At 43.0% G+C, this 19,378-nt stretch overlaps 1 protein-coding gene across 3 annotated transcripts in view; it reads left to right on the forward strand.

Annotated features, from left to right (window-relative positions):
- Nucleotides 1–19,378, forward strand: part of FAM81A (family with sequence similarity 81 member A) — a 112,425-nt gene that overhangs the window by 59,845 nt on the left and 33,202 nt on the right. For all 3 annotated transcript variants that reach the window (XM_046007407.1, XM_046007406.1, XM_046007408.1), the window contains exon 4: nt 13,630–13,748. In XM_046007407.1, the coding sequence (XP_045863363.1) occupies nt 13,630–13,748 (119 nt within the window). The remainder of the gene's footprint in view (nt 1–13,629; nt 13,749–19,378) is intronic.

Raw genomic sequence — 19,378 nt, forward strand, 5'->3', positions numbered from 1 at the left:
CACCCCTATGTCTCATGTCAGAAAATACTGTGACCCCTCCATCCTTTCCATGCCTCGCTTTTCCCTGGAGGTACTCAGCTAACTTCCCTTTGCTCATGTGGGTGGCGGGCAGACTGGAGACCGCAGCCATACTATTCTGGCAGTAGTATTCTTAGGTAAAAGCATAGAATGTAACTGTGCCCGTAGAAAGTCCAGGACTTGGGGTGCCTGGGTGGCTCAGTGGGTTAAGCCTCTGCCTTCAGCTCAGGTCATGATCTAAGGGTCCTGGGATCGAGCCCCACATCAGGCTCTCTGCTCAGCAGGAAGCCTGCTTCCTCCTGTCTCTTCCCTGGCTGACTCCCTGCCTAGTTGTGATCTCTGTCTGTCAAATAAATAAATAAAATCTTAAAAAAAAAAAAAACTGGGACTTGGGGCACCTGGCTAACTCATCCAGTGGAGCATGTGACTCTTGATCTTGGGGTTGTGAGTTCAAGCCCCATGTTGGGCATAGAGCTTACTTAAAAAAATAAATTTAAAAACTTAAAAAAAAAAGAGGGGGGGGGAATCCCAAGAAAACCCTGGCCTTAATTTTTGCTGTCATTGTAAAAGGTGCTTTGGCTGCAGCTGTGGGGCTGGGGAATAATTTCCTCTTTGGTAGATGCTATGTACTAATCCAGTGATCAGAATCATATAATCTCCAAGCTCAGTGGAGCCCTCAATGCTATTTAATAGTCTTTTCATTACAGGAAGACCTCCCTGCCAGCTCCTCCTTTGCCTTGAATTCCCTTTCCTTTAAGGTATCCTGAGCACCCAGCACTTGCTACTGTTACCACAGCATTTACTGAATAGGACTCGCATTGTTTCTTTACTAGTCTGTTTGCCCAATAGCTTGTGAACTCCTCAGAAAGAAAGAAACCTTGTCTGATTCATCTATGCATTGTCCAGCACAGTGTTTGGAGCAAAATACCATGACTGCTTATTAAGTGAATAAATGCCCAAATCACAGTGAAGCTAGTTGCAGATATGCAACTTTAGCAGAAAGAGAAGGAGAGACCCCTAGGTCATCTTTACAGACTGCAGCCTTCTTAGACAAGACATCCAAGGCCCAGGGAAGTGAAGGGACTCGTCTGAGGTAACAAGGCCAGGAAGTAGCAGTGCTGAGACTAAACCCAGATTGTTAAAATCCAAAAATGTGCTGCTTTTCTATTCTACTTTGCCTCTTGGAAGCTCTTCTAGAACTCTGATCTTAGGTAGCCAACTCTCAAATGTTACAGGGAGATTTTCAGCCATTCTTTGCTTTCTAAGTATCTTTGTCCCTTCAGGAAGAATTTCTTCATGAAAATAGATCATTCTAGCTTTAGTTCTCACTGAGTTCTGTCCCGTCCCATCATTCCTTTGATGCAAGTTCATTAAACTGCTCCATTTTAGTTATTAGCAAACATCTCTACGAATCCAGTTGTCAGTCCTGTAGGCTTTTGCTAATTATTTTTCTTAAGGTGTGTTTTTAAAATGTGATTTTTGAGCAATTTCCAATGTAGTGAGTTTTAAAGTTATTTCAATTCTGCTGTTTTCCCATCTGAAACACGTTGTATGTAATGATTATTCTTGTCTGAGCCAGACAGCACTCTTTTCCATTTACATATATTTTTGGATTTGTGGTTTGCAAATGAAAAGATGATTTCCGTTTTAGAGAGGAAAAACTGAGTAAAATCTGATTCTGATAAAAATGTACTTTGCATGTATGAGCATTTACTTTTTATAACTGATAATAACTATATATCATTATAAAGTAACAGAAGGAAGTTTGGAAATTTAATAGACTCCAGTATGAAACACTAATTATATGGTTTTACATATATTATGAGCCTAAGCATGTTTACCCAAACATAACTAAAATTAGGAGGCTTGATGAGATATCAGAATTGCCACATTGTAGCCAAAATTTGTTAAAGTAAAACCATGGTGTAGATTGAAATTTAAAAAGTACTAAAAAGAAGTCTTTATTTATAAGTAGTATAAAATTCGGATGGTGGGTATTATGCAAAGGCAATATTTGCATATTTAAAGAAAAGAGGTGTGAAGATATTCAAACAGTATTTAAATGATGTGAGAGATGTATTTTCGTCTGTAGATTTTTTTTTTAAGATTTTATTTATTTATTTGACAGAGATCACAATTAGTCAGAGAGAGAGAGGAGGAAGCAGGCTCCCCACGGAGCGGAGAGTCCAATGTGGTGCTCAATCCCAGGACCCTGGGATCGTGACCTGAGCTGAAGGCAGAGCTTTAACCCACTGAGCCACCCAGGCGCCCCCCTTTTTTTTTTTAATTTTTTTTAAGTAGACTCTGTGCCCAATGTGGGACTTGAACTCACAACCCCAAGATCAAGAGTCACATGCCTTACTGACTGAGTCAGCTGGGTGCCCCTTGTCTTTAAATTCCTTTTTTTTTTTTTTTCAAGATTTTAAAATTTATTTTAGAGTGAGTGAGAGAGAGATAAAGAGAAGGAGCATGGGAGGAGGGGCAAAGGGAGAGGGACAGAGAGACTCTCAGGCAGAGTCCCCGCTGAGCATGATGCCCAATGTGGGGCTTGATCCGTGATGTGGAGCTGGATCCCAGGACCCTGAGATCATGACCGGAGCCCAAATCAAGAGTCAGACACTTACCGGACTGAGCCACCTAAGTGCCCCTTGTCTTTAGATTCTTAATGAATTTCTTCAGTGAATTGCCTGATTTGAAAATTATTCTTATTACTGGTTTACATTTGTTTTTCAGTTCAATAAATAAAGTTTTACTGGGTATTTGTTTTGTTAAAATCTGTCCCTGTAGATGATTTTGTATCCCAAAACTAAAGCTGTAGCCATCTCTAGACTCCTAATAGAGCTATTCAGATTGAGATATGTTAATACTGTATCTTGGTGAACTTACCTTGATACGTCTTCCTGATTTTCTGTCATGTAGCTCTAATCACAGCACACAGGAAGGAAAATAAAGTGTCTTGTCCAACCACAGACTGTGTGATCCTCAAGAGCTAGAACTGAATCATTGTTTTTCTATTGTCTAGCGCATAATAGGAGCTCAAAAGATGTTTCATAATCAAAGGTTCTGGGGATCCTGGCCCTTCCAAAACCTTATAATTATTGCCTGTATTTTGTCAACAGACTCCAGTGTCAAAACAGATGACTCTTGTGTGCTTGTACACAGTAGGTGCTTGATAAATGTCAAATGAAAGAATCTATTGTTTTAATGCATCCCTACCCATCGTCTCCACTGACAGTTGGCCTTATGATGTGGAGTATGTTATCAATTATTTATTCCCTGGAAACGTTCCACAGATAATTGTCATCATTATAAATTTAAAAGAGGTAATGTGATCAACTATGAATTATACATGTCTAGATTATCCATACTGTCTTTAATTTAAGCTTTTCTCAATCTCCGGAGGCTGACTCCTGATAAGCAGTCCATGGCCCTTTTGTTGGTGGTAAGCTTCCCCTTCCCTGCCACTTGGATGGCTTGGGAAGCCATCACTGTCTTTAGACTTTGGGGAACCAGGCTGTGCTCCCTTGCTGGTTGAAATCAGCAGACAAGGGGCACTTGGGTGGCTCAGTGGATTAAGTCGCTGCCTTCGGCTCAGGTCATGATCTCAGGGTCCTGAGATCGAGCCCCGCGTCAGGCTCTCTGCTCCACAGGGAGCCTGCTTCCTCCTCTCTCTCTGCCTGCCTCTCTGCCTACTTGTGATCTCTCTCTCTGCCAAATAAATAAAATAAAATCAAATCTTTAAAAAAAAAAAAAGAAATCAGCAGACATACTCCTGGTTTCCATGTACTTAGGCTTCATAGTTTGTCTGGCTTGGGGTGGCTTTGACCTAGTGAGGTTATGGGAATCTGTGTCAAGCCTTCACCTATTGATTCGACTGCACATACTTTGCTAGTTTAATCATTTGCAAACGCACCTTATTAGCATGTCACAGCAGAGGTGTGGACAGTCGTGTTAATATGTAGTTGGATGCACAGATGGGAGCTTGGTTCAGTGTGCACCTGACACTGTCAGCAGAGAGTCTAGGCTGCCAGACTTGCAGACTTCATATGTTTTAGCTAAACAGGGAATTTCAGCCTGCAGCTGTGTTTTTGTCCCATTGGAACAGGTTTATCAGCAGAGGGACTTTCATGTTATCATCTGTAGTAGTCATGGTTCCCCAGAGAAACAGAACCAATGGGTTATTTACTTATTTACTATTAGGTGTTGGCTCACATGGTTATGGAGGCTGAGAAGTCCTACCATCTGCCATCTGCAAGCTGGAGACCCATGATAACCAGTGATATAGTCCTGAGGCCTGGGAGCCAGAGAGCTAATAGTGCAGACTTGAGTCCAAGTCTGAAGTCCTGAGCACGAAAGAGCTAAGGGCAGAAGATGGATGTCCCCACTCAGGCAGAATGGGAATGCCACCTTCCTCCTCCTCTCTCTTCTATCATGGCTCTCAAAGGACTGGATCTGAGTGTCCCTTGGCTTGGTCAGCTTGACATATAATTAATCATCCCATTATCAAAATTCATTTTGTTTTAAGTCTACCCACTAGATGTGGCTTGTCATGTGACTTGACACTAGGGGGAGAAGAGAGTGATTTGAATGCAGTTTGAGTATTTGTTCAGTTCTGCTGATAGAGGTTTTTCAGTGTTAATAAAAAAAAACTTGTGTGGGGTGCCTGGGTGGCTCAGTGGGTTAGGCCGCTGCCTTCGGCTCGGGTCATGATCTCAGGTCCTGGGATCGAGCCCCGCATCGGGCTCTCTGCTCAGCAGGGAGCCTGCTTACCTCTCTCTCTCTCTGCCTGCCTCTCTATCTACCTGTGATCTCTCTCTGTCAAATAAATAAATAAAATCTTTAAAAAAAAAAACAAAAAAACTGGTGTTCCACTGTGTGCCTTTGCCACTAATACATTTTAGCTTATCCGAGTCCATCTTTGAGGACCTAATCACCTCTGGGCACTGGCTAAATATAATCTCTAAGACTTGAATGTGGAAAACCAAGTCCTAGAACACAGAGCTAAGTTAATCAATCTCTATTGGGAGCCAGGCATTGTTAGGAGCACTGGGACTCTAGTAGTGACTAGACAGGCAAGGCCCTGCTCTCAGGCCTGCTGCACATTCTAGTAGTAGGGTTTATAGCCAGTAAACACTAAGTAACCAAGGTAATTTCAGCCTCAGTCCGGTGCTCTGGTAAGATAATATAGAGGAGAGTGTTTGTGGGGCTCTTTCAGGAAGAGGGTGGGTTAGGCAACGTGTGAACTGAGATTTAAGTCACGGAAGGGGCCAGCCAAGCCAAGGTGGCGGGGTGGCAGGGAGGAGACACACAGGGCAGAGAACATTCCAGAGAGAGGAAGCTGCATATACCAAGGCCATAAGCAGAAAGAAACTTGGCATATTTGCTGAGCAGAAAAAGGACCAACGGGATTGGAGTGTCATGGAATGAGTGAGGCAGGTGAGTGGGGTGTGTGGGAATAGGACCAGATCTTTAGCCTTAGAAGTTATGATGGGGAGTTTGGAGTTTGGAAATGGGGAGCCATTATTTAATTTTAAGCAAATGAACTTTTTTTTTTTCCCTTTTTATTAATTTTTTCAGCGTAACAGTATTCATTCTTTTTGCACAACACCCAGTGCTCCATGCAAAACGTGCCCTCCCCACCACCCACCACCTGTTCCCCCAACCTCCCACCCCTGACCCTTCAAAACCCTCAGGTTGTTTTTCAGAGTCCATAGTCTCTTATGGTTCGCCTCCCCTCCCCAATGTCCATAGCCCGCTCCCCCTCTCCCAATCCCACCTCCAAATGAACTTAATTCAAACACTTGGTGCTGGGGAAACATTAGTGAATGAAACAGATAAAATCCCTTGCCCTCCTGTTGCTTACAGACTGATTTGTGTTTCAAAAAGATCACTCTCTGGGATGCCTGGGTGGCTCAGTCGGTTGAGCTGCTGCCTTCAGCTCAGGTCATGATCCCGGGGTCCTGGGATCGAGTCCCACATCAGGCTCCTTGCTCAATGGGGAGCCTGTTTCTCTCTCTGCCTTTGCCTGCCACTCTGCCTGTTTGTGCTCTTTCTCTCTCATTCTGACAAATAAATAAACAAACAAACAAACAAATAAATAAATAAAATCCTTTAAAAAAAAAGATCACTCTGGCTACTGCATGGAGAAGGGGTTATAGGGGAGCAAGAATGGAGGCAGGGAGATGGGTTGGGGGCTGCCATGGCAGGAGAGGGCCAAGGTGTTTAGGATGAGGGGAGTCACGGTAGAGATGGGGAGAAGTGGGTGGGTTCTAGATCTGTTTTGGAGGTAGACCTGACAGGACTTCTGGTACATAAGAGGCAGAGAGATTTTGTTTAGGATGTGGCAAATTTTAGGGACCCCTTGTATGTCCACGTGGAAATTCCCAGAAGGCAGTTTGATGTGAAGCTGGAACTCTGTGAAGTTTTAAGTCCCGTTGTGAAGATGAAAAGGCATGGAGAGAGATACTGTCTTATGAGGCTGGCCCTGTTGTAGCTGGGCCTTTCTCTAGGTGATACTGGACTTACACTTTCTTTCCAAGTCCTCACAAATCCAGGAAGAGTTGGAGGAGAAACAAGCAGAGCTGTTTCTTTCCAGGCCATTTCTAGGCGATATTAGCTAGTCTGGGTGGGTGAGGGCTGGGTGTGGGCCTGGTCCATATCACTTTTGGGTCGTCAGTGAGGTGTAGTGCGGCACTCATAGGGAATGCCATTTCCTATTGTCTTTGGGAAGGGAGATTTTGTAAAGATAGGTCATATCTTAGAATAAATAAATGAAGATTTGGGAATCACTTTTTCCAAGTGTCTCTTTACTCTGTGAAACATTATTGTGTGGTTTTATTTTGTGGGCTTATCACTCTACAGTCTGCTGTCGCCAGGCTGAACTCCCTTCCTGAAGGTAGGCCTGGGGCACAGCACGTGATGGGCACGCAAAAAATAGTCTCTTGGGACACCTGGGTGGTTCAGTTGGTTAAGCATCTGCCTTTGGCTCAGGTCATGAGCCCACAGTCCTGGGATTGAGCCACACATCCCTCTCCTTAACTCAGTAGCGGGCTTGCTTCTCCCTTTCCCTCTGCTTATGCCCCCCCCCCATCAAATAAGTAAATAAAATCTTAAAAAAAAATAGTCTCTTGAGTTGAACTGACAATAATGGAATGTCCATGATAGAGTAGGAATGTAACCTTTTTAAAGTACATACATCACTTTGATATATTGTTGCAAAATGACATATTAGGGAACATTACTGGCTGTAGAGAGGGTTTGTTTTTCCAAGGCTTCATCAGAGAATTCTCTGATACCTCTGTTTTCATATAACTTTTCAGTGACATGAATATTACATTAAGTTTTGATGTAATTCTTTTCCATATTATTCAAAGACAGCACTTCTAATACAATATCTTATTCATCTGCTTAGGGATTGTGAAAATTAAATGGGCTTTTCTTATTTTTAAGCATTAAAACACACACACTCACACACACTTTTTTGCTGGTTATAGAAACGATGTAAGGCCTTCATGGAAAATATAAAAAAAGAGGAAGCAAACATAGTCCCCCTCTAGAGAATAGCAACACGTTAATATTCTGTTATTTTATGTATCTTTATACTGCTGGAATTGTGCTGTATATTTATTTTGTACCCTTTTTGTTTGATATTAAATTGTACACATTTTCTCTTATTTTTAAACACTTTCCATGAATTTCTTACGTAATAATATATAGATACCTTAGAAAATACTAGGTATATCTTACTAGGAAGATAGCTTTGTGTATACATTTTTGTCAGCTTTGTTATTATTTCCTTTAAGATTAATTTCAGGAGCTAGAGTCCCTGGATCAAACATTATGAACATTGTGCATCTGTTTGGATGGATCATGTCCCAGAAAGATGTATCAGGAAGGGCCAACTGTACATTTTTAATCTTGACATACATTTTAGTATTATAAATTATAAATATTTACTTTTTTAACAAAAGAGAAACAATATGATTTTTTAAGTCTTAATTTTCAGTTGATTTTATTAGAAGAAGTTTAAGTCACAGCAAAATTGAGCAGAAGCACAGATTTCCCATAGACCCCCTGTCCCCACACTTGCAGAGTGTCCCCCATTATCAGCACACTACAGTGGTGAATTATCACAGTATGACTTTTATTTTCTGTTTCTTTGTTTACTAGAAAGATCGAACCTTTTAAAACCTGTTAATTATTTTTAACACCGCTTTTGTGGGTTGCTGTTCATTTTATTTGCCTAGTGATTTCTTGATTGAGAGACAACTCAGACGAAATAAGATTGGTTTTAGCCTTTGTCATTTTTCCTTTCAAGATTTTGTTTATTTATTTGACGGAGATATAGGGAACACAAGTAGGCAGAGAGGCAGGCAGAGGGAGAGGGAGAAGCAGGCTCTCTGCTGAGCAGGGAGCCCGATGTGGGGCTCGATCTCAGGACTCTTGGATCATGACCACAGCCACAGGCAGCCCCTTAACCAACTAAGCCACCCAGGCATCCCACCTTTGTCATTTCTATAGCATCTGATGCAGCCTTTCTTCAGGGGTCTGTGGGCCTTGAACTTCTGCCTTTCTGGGCCCACACCCCAGCTTTGGCTCTCTGGCAGTGGGGCCCAGGAGATTTGTGTATTTAACAAGCCACCTAGGGATTCTTTTTTTTTTTTTTTTTTAAGATTTTATTTATTTATTTGACAGAGATCACAAGTAGGCAGAGAGGCGGGGGGCTGGGGAGTGGCGGGTAGGGGGGTGGGGGAAGCAAGCTCAGTGCTGAGCAGGGAGCCTGATGTGGGGCTCGATCCCAGGACCCTGGGATCATGACCCGAGCGGAAGGCAGAGGTTTTAACCCACTGAGCCACCCAGGCGCCCCGCCACCTGGGGATTCTTATGCACCTTAAAGATGCTTAAGAATCCCTGGTCTTTAGTATTACAATAAAGGTTTGAAGCATTACATGTAAAAAATACTTTCTATAAACTGTAACGAATAAGTGTTACTTCCTATGAAAAGGGAACACCAGCGCCTTTTCATCAGTGGGAGAGTGTCAGAACCAGATTAGTCAGATCTGAAGTTTTCCTACAAGAATGTGTTCAGATGACTAACGTTTCGTCATTCACAGGTATTGTAGCTGGTTTGCATTCTTCTTAATAGAGCTTTCTTCATTCAGAAAAAGCTGGAAACTATAGCAAATAACAGGTCTAGCAGTTCCAAATTCCTTTCAGTGAAATATTCCATATTACTGTTACTCTATTCTATAGAGGCTCCAACTGGTTTCCAATAAGGAAGACACAAAGGCCTCGCATTGCTAATTTCTGCTTTTTACCAGGGAGTTTGAAAATCCTGAAAAATGTATGTAAGTGCAGTTGTCTGCATACTTAAAAAAAGAATAGTTGAGAAAAGGCAGCTCAGAACAACTTAGATACATCTGTGCCCAAGTCTCTATGTTGTGCTGTGCGTATCACAAGTGTGGCTACCCACTGTCAGCACGCAGTGCTATTACAGTGTCATTGACTGTATTCCCAAGGCTGTGCCTTTTATTTTCCTGACATCCTCATTCCGTACCTGGAAGCCTGTGCCTCCCACTCCCCTTCATCCCCTTTTGCCCATCCCCCACCCCTCCCCTGTGGCAACCATCAGTTCGGTCTTTACTTATGGGTCTATTTCTGCTTTTTATTTGTTTGTTTGCTCATGTGCTCTGTTTTTCCACTGTGAGGACATAGTGAGAAGGAAGGCACACAGCCATCTGCAAGCCAAGGAAAGGACTCCCCACCCATCCCCCGAAACAGACCAGATTTCCCAGTCTTAGAACTTCGAATAGATCTTTGTGGTTCATAAGCCACTCAGTCTGTGGCATTTTGTTCTTGTAGCCCCAGCTGACTAACACAGGACACTTAGGAGATCTGGGTACAGCATAAAATTTCTCCCTTGAACTTAAATTTTTGAGTCAGTGGATGATTACTTTCATGAATTGAATTAGTTGCCCACAAGGCACAGTAGAAGAGATGCTGGAACATCAGAGTCAAATACAAAGAGAGGGAAATCATGAGGGGAAAGATAGAAGACCGGGGGACAGATCTAGGGCATGTGAATAATGGAGTTCCAGAAGGAGACAAAGAAACAGATGGAGAAGAAACAATAGCTACATAGGAGAATAATCTGAGACTACAGGTTGAAGATTTCACTGACTTCCAGGTAGAATTGAAATTAAAAAAAAAAAAAAAAATCCACAATTAGCTACATCCTGGTAAAACTGAACTCCAAAATAGAAGAACAAAATCTTACAAGCTTCTAAGTATAAGGAGCTGAGAAATGTACAGAGGAAAAAGCACCAGACTGGTCAGCCTCTAAGTTCACTGGGAGGAAAGGCCTTGAAGTCAAGAATTCCATACCCTTTCAGTGGATCCCCACCCTCCAGGGTGAGAGAAGGAAGGTTGTCAACATGGCAGGAATTCAGTGTTCATCCAAACGCCTGATCTGAGCATAGTGTTAGGGAGTCTACACAGAGACCCTAAGGTAGGAGAAAATGAAAAGGAGAAGCACAAAGGTAGTCAGTGATCCATAAGACCTGTAGTATTTCATGTAAATGGATATTGAAGGATGCCTGGGACTGGGTAACAGAAGCCTTGAAAGAAAGAGAAAAAATTGTTGAAACAGAAGCGACATTTTACAAGGAAAATTCTAATTATAACCCAACTAGAAGTCCCGAGTTATTTTAGCAAAGCTGAGTTGGGGAAGAAAAGTAAAATCCTTCCCAATAAGCCATCTGGGTTGGAGGGTGAAGGAGGGTGGGCGTGAGGTGTGCTGAGTGTCTCATGCGGAGGAGAGGGGAGCCGCGCAGGAACAGAGCCTGGGGTAGACGCGTGTGGTTATGGACCTGGGGAAGGGAAAGGAGCCATTCATGGAATAGCAATGGCCACGAACATTCCCCAGTTCACAAGGGGAGGGAGAACGATGAATGGTAACCTGATTAAACTGGTCAAAATAAGGAAAAGGAGTGAGGAAGCAACAAGAAGCAACATAAATTGTCTATAAAAAGTGAGATGAAACGTTGAAGGAAAACACAAGCCAAGGGCAGTGTCATGATTGACAGCAGTCTGTGGAGCCGGAGTCCCCAGTTCAAATCCCAGTTCAGATCCTTACTGACAGTGGCTTTGGGCAAGCTACTTAATATCTTAGAGATTTTACCTCCTGTGAAATGGGGGTAATAATAGTACCTGCTTCAGAGGGTACTATGTGAGGATTAAATGGGTTAACATGCCTACAGCATGCAGAATAGTGCCCGGCGTACAGTTAGGCCAAGCAGATGTTTGCTCTATTACTTACACAGCATAGTTGCAATGTTAATATTAGGCGAGAAGAAACAGCATTAAAAGCACTACATCAGAAGAGAAGGTGATCGTGTAATGGTCAGGCCACTTTGATCACAAATCTGTATGTGCCAAATAAGATGGCAGCTAAAGACATAAAATGAAAAGTGTTAAAAATGTGAGGAGAACTTGATGAAAATATTTTACAAGGGGAGAATTCATAAACTGTCTTTCATAGATGGAGAAATCTACCAAAAATAAATAAGATCTAGAGAGAGTAAGTGGTGGAATCAGCAAACTCAATCTAACAGACAATATTGAACCGTTTGTTCCTTCAGTAGTTCTTTGCATGCAACATTTAATAACATGTGCCACAAAGCAAACTCTAATATATTAAAAAAATTAAATATATCACATACCATATTTTTGATCCTCAGCCAGTAATATAGAAATAAGTGAGAAATATGACCAAAAAATTTAACTGCTTGACAGTGAAAAAACACAATTCTAATCCCTAGATATCTCAATATCCTCAGATCAAAGAGGAATTCAGAACTGAAAACCGTAAGAAGGAAAGCACATCACACCCAACCTGAGGACACAGCAAATACTGTTCTAAGTCAAGTCTTCATTCTGAGGGAAGACATCATATAAATAAAGGAACTCAATGCTCATCTTGGGAAATTTCTAGAAGAGCGAGTAGACCCAAAAGGAAGCAAGAAGAATGTGAAAATATGAAACTGACATTAATCAAGTAGATGAACATGATTAAATGGTTGAAAGGGAAAAGATACAGGAAATCAAGAGCTTCTTCTTTGCAAAAGGGAGGGAAGGCGGTGGCGGTGAAGGTGGTGTGAGGGCAGAATAAAAGTGGAGAAGGGGAGGACAGGAAGGAAGGCATGCATGAAAGAACAAGGAAATAGAAGAAATGTCGGATGTAACTTGTACTTTTGTGGGGTCTCCTGTGACCTAGGACTTGGGTTCTCTAGTCTGTCTGTCCATCTGTCTGTCTGTCTGTCGTGCTTCAGCCCAATCTCTTTCCTGTTCTGGGCAGGCAGCAAGGCAGCATACAGTGTAGGTTCTGAAGCCTCGTTGCTGGGTCAGCACTGGCTGGTCACTTGCCGTCCGTGGGACTTTGTAGCAGAGCAGCTGCTTGTGCCTCGGTCTTGGCCTGTCACACAGGGCTCCCGAGAGCGTGGATTTGCTTTGGCACATGGCACTGCAGGGCAGCACCAGGCTCCTCTTTCTGGTCCATGCTCAGGAAACAACAGGGTGACCTGCCCATCTGCATTGCCACCATTCCTTAGAGGCCTTCCCAGCATGGATGTCCCACGAGGCCATGCTTCCGCTGGGCCACCCCGTCTTCAAGCAGCTCTGCTTTCATTTAACGCTTATCTAAGAGACACCATTCTGCCTTTGCAGCACCAGTACTGTTCTTAGAGAAGTACTAGAAGGAGATCAGTATTTGCCGTCTTTGGGGCACGCTAGGCATTGCAAGTGCTTCCTATGCATTAGCTCATGTACTGTTCAGCGTGCCCTGAAGAGTACAATCACCATTACTATGAACCGAGCAGGAAAAGGAAGCTAGAACTTTGCACACTTGCCCGGGATTGCCACACAGCGAGAGGAGCTGAATTTGGACCTGTTTGTCTGACAACCCCTGCCCATCCCTGTCTCTGCTTGCTTCTCATTTATTGTTTCTTGGTAGATTTAGGAAGTGTTAACTTAAAGCAATGACTATTGATAAACAGCCTGGGGGGTGGGTAGAAAAACTCTGAACTGTATAGCAAATGTCCAGGGTCCGAGTTCTAGTCTGAGCTTTGCCCCGTCCTGCAGCAGCGGGGGGAGTTGGGTGGTGGTGGGCTCCACCAAGTCACCTGACACCCAAGTCTCAGGTTTTTTGTTTTTGTTTTTGTTTTTAAGATTTTATTTATTTCTTTGAGAGAGCAAGAGAGCATAAGCAAGAGGAGTGGCTGAAGGAGGGGGAGATGCAGCAGGGAGCCTGATGTGGGGCTCAATTGCAGGACTCTGGGATCATGACTCGAGCCGAAGATAGACGCTTAACCGACTGAGCCACCCAGGTGCCCCAAGTCTCAGGGTTTTTAGTAGCAGATGAAGGGACTGGGTCTGTGTGAGAGCTCTGAGGTGTCTCTGAGCCCCTGGTTCTCCGTACACATATATATCACGTGGCTGTTAAGAAGCCTCTTATGAATGGAGTTAAATGGTCTTATTTTTGCCAAAAATAAAAAATGCTTTTGTGGCAGCACGTACATCTCAGATGACCTTCTTGGTGGTTTTTGTGTTGCTCAGGTACTGCAGGAGCAGATCCGGGCCCGGGACAACATCAGCTACGGAACGAATTCCGCCTTAAAGACCTTGGAGATGCGTCAGCTCTCGGGTTTGGGAGACCTGCGGGGAAGAGTGGCAAGGTAGGTGGTCGGATGTGTGGGACTCTATCTGTCAAAAGCTGTCTTATGTCAGCTCCATTTCACAAAGTATATATTCACAGAGCCCCAGAGCAAATTCTTCGCATTGTTCTAGTACAGCCCTTCCTTTGCCAGTAAAATCTCAGGTAGAGCTTACACCTGATTATGAGCATGCCTTGATTTCTTATGTTGCTGCAATTGGAGTTGTGTTCGGGGAAGGAAATGCTGGGAGAGCGCAGCCGACCTGTGTAATTTGGCCTTCGAAATATTGTTATTTATTGACTTCAATAAGACAAAGTTGAGACTTCTGTTTTGTGTGTCTCTTAAAATTTTCCTTTTCCTTGTAATTTATTTTTATTTTATTTTCTGAAAATATTGGTGTGCCACAGATTAGAAATTTAGAAAAAGAGATCTTTGACCTCAGATAGTATGCAAGGGGCTGTTCCACGACTGAAAGTGCGCTCTGTGGACCAGCAGTACTGGAGTCACCTGAGAACTTGTTGGAAATGCAGGATCTTGAAATTATTCATGGGCCTCTTCTGCCCTCTGCTGCTGTTAAGCATCAAATACAAGTCTACACGGGAGCTGTGGAGCCAATAAGCAATTCGAATCAGGCTGAGGTGAAAATGCGGGTGTAAAGGGCTGGATGGAAGAAAGATCAGGACCCACAAGATCCAAAGCCTGTACGGAATAGAGGAGGCGGTGTCGGGGGTATTTGTGCAGACAGCACGTGAAGAACCTTGAATGTGGGGCGTGTGTGTCCGGGTCTGGTGGGTGAACATCAGTCTCATAGCAGAGAACTGTGGATTGGATGTAGGCCTAGTTGTGTGGTTTTCTATTCTTGTTTGAGTCAGCGCCAGTCTTCTTAGCATGACCCTTGGTGATGAACCCCACTGACCTCCTTATGTCTCTTACCCCTGGCACTGTACCTTTCAGCAGTGATCTGCTATTTGTTATTTCCTGACTGGGCCATGCTTTCCTATCTGTGTCTCTTTGCACATGCTGTTCTTGCACTCGGCATACCTTTCCCCCTTTTTTCTAATGCCTAGTCAGCCTTTCAAGTTCAGCTCAAATATCACCTCCTTCAGGAAGTCTTCCGTGATTACCCACTCTCCTGAGCTCCCCTAGCATTTGTTCTATTGAATCTCTGTTTTATTCACCGTCTTGGGGCGAGTACCACATCTTTTATTTTTGTAATGTGCATGCATAGAACAGTCTCTGGAAAACAGTTGATAATTAATATTTGTTTGGATGAATCAGTAATCTAGAAAACCTCTGTAATAGGACTGAAAAACTTGAATCCTTTGTGTGGAGATTGACTTAAAAGCAACCGCATTCTGCAACACCTCCCAGAAGAGTGAGGAGTTAGAAGGGCTTCAGAGCTACAGGGCAGAGCAGGGACTTCTGGAAAACTCTTGAGGACCTGTGTGTGCACTTTAGCTGCGGATGAAGATTAAGTGGGGCAGCATATGGACGAGGCCTAGCACAGGGTGTGGCGCGGAGTGAATACATAACCCGCAGGAGCGCTTATTATCCCAAGGGCAGCAGCCATGAAAATAGACTCATGGAGCTGGTTCCAATTAGAAATAGAGAGATGACCTTGAAATATTTTCAGGAATTTTACATTTTTCCTAGGCAGTTTCTTACTAACTTCTTTACCCAGCAGTTTCCTTCTCTGTAATAAATACTTTATTTACTCTGAAACAATCATGAACATTTGTTTTTTTTTTTTTAAAGATTTTATTTATTTATTTGACAGAGAGAGATCACAAGTAGATAGAGAGGCAGGTAGAGAGAGAGAGGGAAGCAGGCTCCCTGCCGAGCAGAGAGCCCGATGCGGGACTCGATCCCAGGACCCCGAGATCATGACCTGAGCCAAAGGCAGCGGCTTAACCCACTGAGCCACCCAGGCGCCCCTCATGAACATTTGTTATGAACACCCCCTATTTTTCCTTTTTCTGTGGTTCTCTAGTCTTTCCCCTGGAATGCTAATGAGACTGATTGTTAAAATCAGCTTCTGAGAAAGAAATTTGTTGGCGAAGTTTTGGCTTTCTTGCATTGAATTGGAAGAGTGTTACTTTTCTTTTTTTTAAAGATTTTTTTGCTTATTTACTTGAGACAAGAGTGCGAGAGCACAAGCAGTTGGGGGGCGGGCTGTGGCAGAGGGAAAGGGAGAGGCAGGTTCCCTGCAAGCAGGGAGCCCGATGAGGGACTTGATCCCAGGACCCTGGGACCATGACCTGAGCCAAGGTGAACTTTAACTGACTGAGCCACCCGGGTGCCCCTAAACTTTTTTTTTTTTTTTTTAAAGATTTATTTATTCATTTGAGAGAGAGAAAGGGAGAGAAAGCACGGGTGAGCAAGGGGAGGGGAAGAGGGAGAGGGAGAGAGAATCTTAAGCAGACTCCATGCTAAGTGCAGAGCCCCATGCAGGGCACGGCACAGGGCTTTATCTCACCACCCTGAGAGCAGGACCAGAGCCAAAGCCAAGAATCGGATGGTCAACAGACTCTCCCACCCAGACGTCTCAGGGATATGAACTTTTTAAGTGGTAGTCTTCAATTTCTTGTCTGCTATCTTGTTTCAGGTTTTATTTTCCAGTGATTGTGGATCCATGGGTGATGCCACTGATAGGAAGCAGGACCTGCAGCTTCCCCCATGCTTCTGTGTGGAGGGGAGAGACACCCTTATCCCACTAAGAGTGGTACCCTCTGAACAGGACTTTCTCAGAGGGTTTCCCGTTCCCTCCTGAAGTGGAGCTAAGGGAGTTCAGCATTCCCATTCCCACTGGAGCAGCTGGTCTATTACTTGGCCTGCTGAATCATTTTTTCTAGTGCTCAGTGGCCACTTCCACTTTCCCCTACAAGGTCTGTTTTCCTGGCATCAGAGCCTTAGAGAGAAATGGCTGCACACAGAGGGAGATGCCCAAGTTCCCTCAAGGTAAGCAAGTCCAGGTGCACAGGAAAAAATAAATTGGACATCATCAGATTAAAAATCTTAGGCTCTTATAAATAATGCTGCCACCAACATTCATATACAAGTTTCTGTGTGACCATATGTTTTCATTTCTCTTGGATATATATACCTAAGAGTGTAATTGTTGTGTAATGTGGTGACTCTATATTTAACCTTTTTAAAAAAGATTTTATTTATTTGAGAAAGCGATGAGAGAGGGCACATGTTAGGGGGTGGGGAGGATGGAGATAAGACTCCCCACTGAGTAGAGAGCCTGACATGGTGCTCGATCCCAGGACCCAGGTATCATGACCTAAGCTGAAGGCAGACCCTTCATCCACTGAGCCACCCATGTGCACCTGTATTTAACTTTTTGAGGATCAGAACAGTCAGACTGTTTTCCAAAATTAGCTGCACCATTTTATGGTGGCAGCAGCCCTATGTGAGGGCTCTGATCTCTCCCCTTCCTCACCAACACTTGTCTGTCTCTCATTAGAGCCAACCTCGTGGGTGGGAAGTAGCGTCTTGTGGTTTTGATTTGCGTTTCCCCAGTGACTAATGGTGCTGAACATCATTCAGCGTGCTTATTGGTCATTTGTAAGTCTTCCTTGGAGAACTGTTTTTGCAGATCCTTTGCGCATTTTTAAGTGGATTAATTGTCTTTTTATTATTGAGCAGTAAGAGTTCTTTATATATTCTAGATTCAGTTCTCTTACCAGATATCTGAGCTGAAAAAGTTTACCCCTTTCTGAGGGCTTTCTTTTCATTTTCTTTATTGGGTCCATTTGGTCCTTCTAAAAAATTACTTCTGTCTCTGTTGATACTCTCTATTTGATGAGACATTGTCATTATACCTCCCTTTACTTCTTAAAGTGTGTTTTCTCTATTTCTTTGATCATCATGCATTTATTATGGCTGCCTTGAAGGCTGTGTCTATTAAATCTGACACCTGTTTCCTCTCACTGGCAGTTTCTTTTCCTGCTTTTATTCTGTGTTTAGTTCACATTTTCTGGTGTTTTTGTGTGTCTCATAATTTTTTATTGAAGACTGGACGTTTTAGGTATTATAGCATAGCAATCCTGAATACTGACAGCCCTTACCCCCATTTGCTTTTGTTGTTGTTGATTTGTGTAGAGATTTGGCTGGGTTATTCTAGTGATGTCTGTTTCCCCTGCAGTATGAAGAGTCTGGTGCTCAGTCACCTTGTGAGGGCAGTGGTTTTAGCAAGACTCTCTTTGACTCTTTCCCTGATCGATTATTTATTTATTTATTTATTTTCTCCCCGCCCCCCCCCCCCCCAACCTTGATCTTTTATTGAGCTGGCGGCCTCTGCAGGTATCACACCTAGATCATAGGCTCCATTAATTGCTGGAAAATTGTTCTACTGTTTGTTTGTGTTTATAGATTTCTTTCTTTATTTTCTTACTGGGATGGGGTAGAGAGAAGGAGCAGAAGGGGTACAGGTAGAGGGAGAGAGACTCTTAAACAGACTCTACGCTGAGTGTGGAGCCTGATTCAGGACTCGGTCTCACAACCCTGATCATGACCTGAGCTGAAACCAAGAGTCAGACACTTAACTGACTGTGCCACCCAGGTGCCTCTCTACTGTTTTTGACAATGCCCTGTGATAGAAATTGCTCTGTGTTCTGATTCAATTAAATTATTGCCTGTCTTTAAGGGCTCCATTGTGTATATGTATCAGAATTATTATATATAGAGAGGTAATTATAATATGGAATATGAACAACTTAATGTTTTAAATATCACTGCCTTTGGTGCTCTATGCCACCATGTCACAAGCTATAAGAAACATTCTGCTTAAGCATGTTGCCTGGTCAGGTCTATTGCTAGACCTCTGGGACTCTGTTGGACTTCTGACTATGTCCCCATCATTGATCTGATAACCAGGTGAAAAGTTAGTCTGCCACATGATGGCCACAACTGAGAACTGCACCTGGGAGACAACTACATCTAAAGACCTGAAAAGGGAAATTTTGGAATGACTACATTATTGGCTCATCTGTAATATAAACTTGGGATAAAATAGGGCAAGGGCAACTGGTCAGTTTCATTGTGAAAAGCTGTGGAGCCATGCACGCAGTTATATTTAGAATCCTGAGGCTGTCTTTTATGAGTGTTTTTTGGGAAAAGACAGAAATGATGCTTTTAATTCAATATTAGCCAAATAACTATATAGTTTCTCCCTTTTTTCTTATTTATCTATTTATTTTGAAATAATTTAAAACCTACAGAAAATTTGAGAGATTCACAAGTGTTAACATTTTGTTTCATTTACTTTATTATTCTTTCATATATAAGTTTTTTTTCCTGAAATATTTGAGAGTAAGGATAACTTTGTTTTTAACCCAAGAAAACCAGAGTTGATTCCATTGTGTGTGTTTTCTGATGGCAGGCTTTGGTATCATACCCTGCATACTCCCCCACAATTGGTTTGTCCCCTTATTTATAAAAGTATAGAAGTGACAGGGCCCCTGGGTGGCTCAGTGGTTAAGCCTCTGCCTTCGGCTCAGGTCATGATCTCAGGGTCCTAGGACCAAGCCCCACATTGGGCTCTCTGCTCAGCACGGAGCCTGCTTCCCCCTCTCTGCCTGCCTCTCTGCCTACTTGTAATCTCTGTCAAATAAACAAATAAAATCTTAAAAAAAAAAAAAAGGAAA

This window comes from Meles meles, chromosome 6 (assembly GCF_922984935.1).
Source record: "Meles meles chromosome 6, mMelMel3.1 paternal haplotype, whole genome shotgun sequence".
Classification (NCBI taxonomy): Eukaryota; Metazoa; Chordata; class Mammalia; order Carnivora; family Mustelidae; genus Meles; species Meles meles.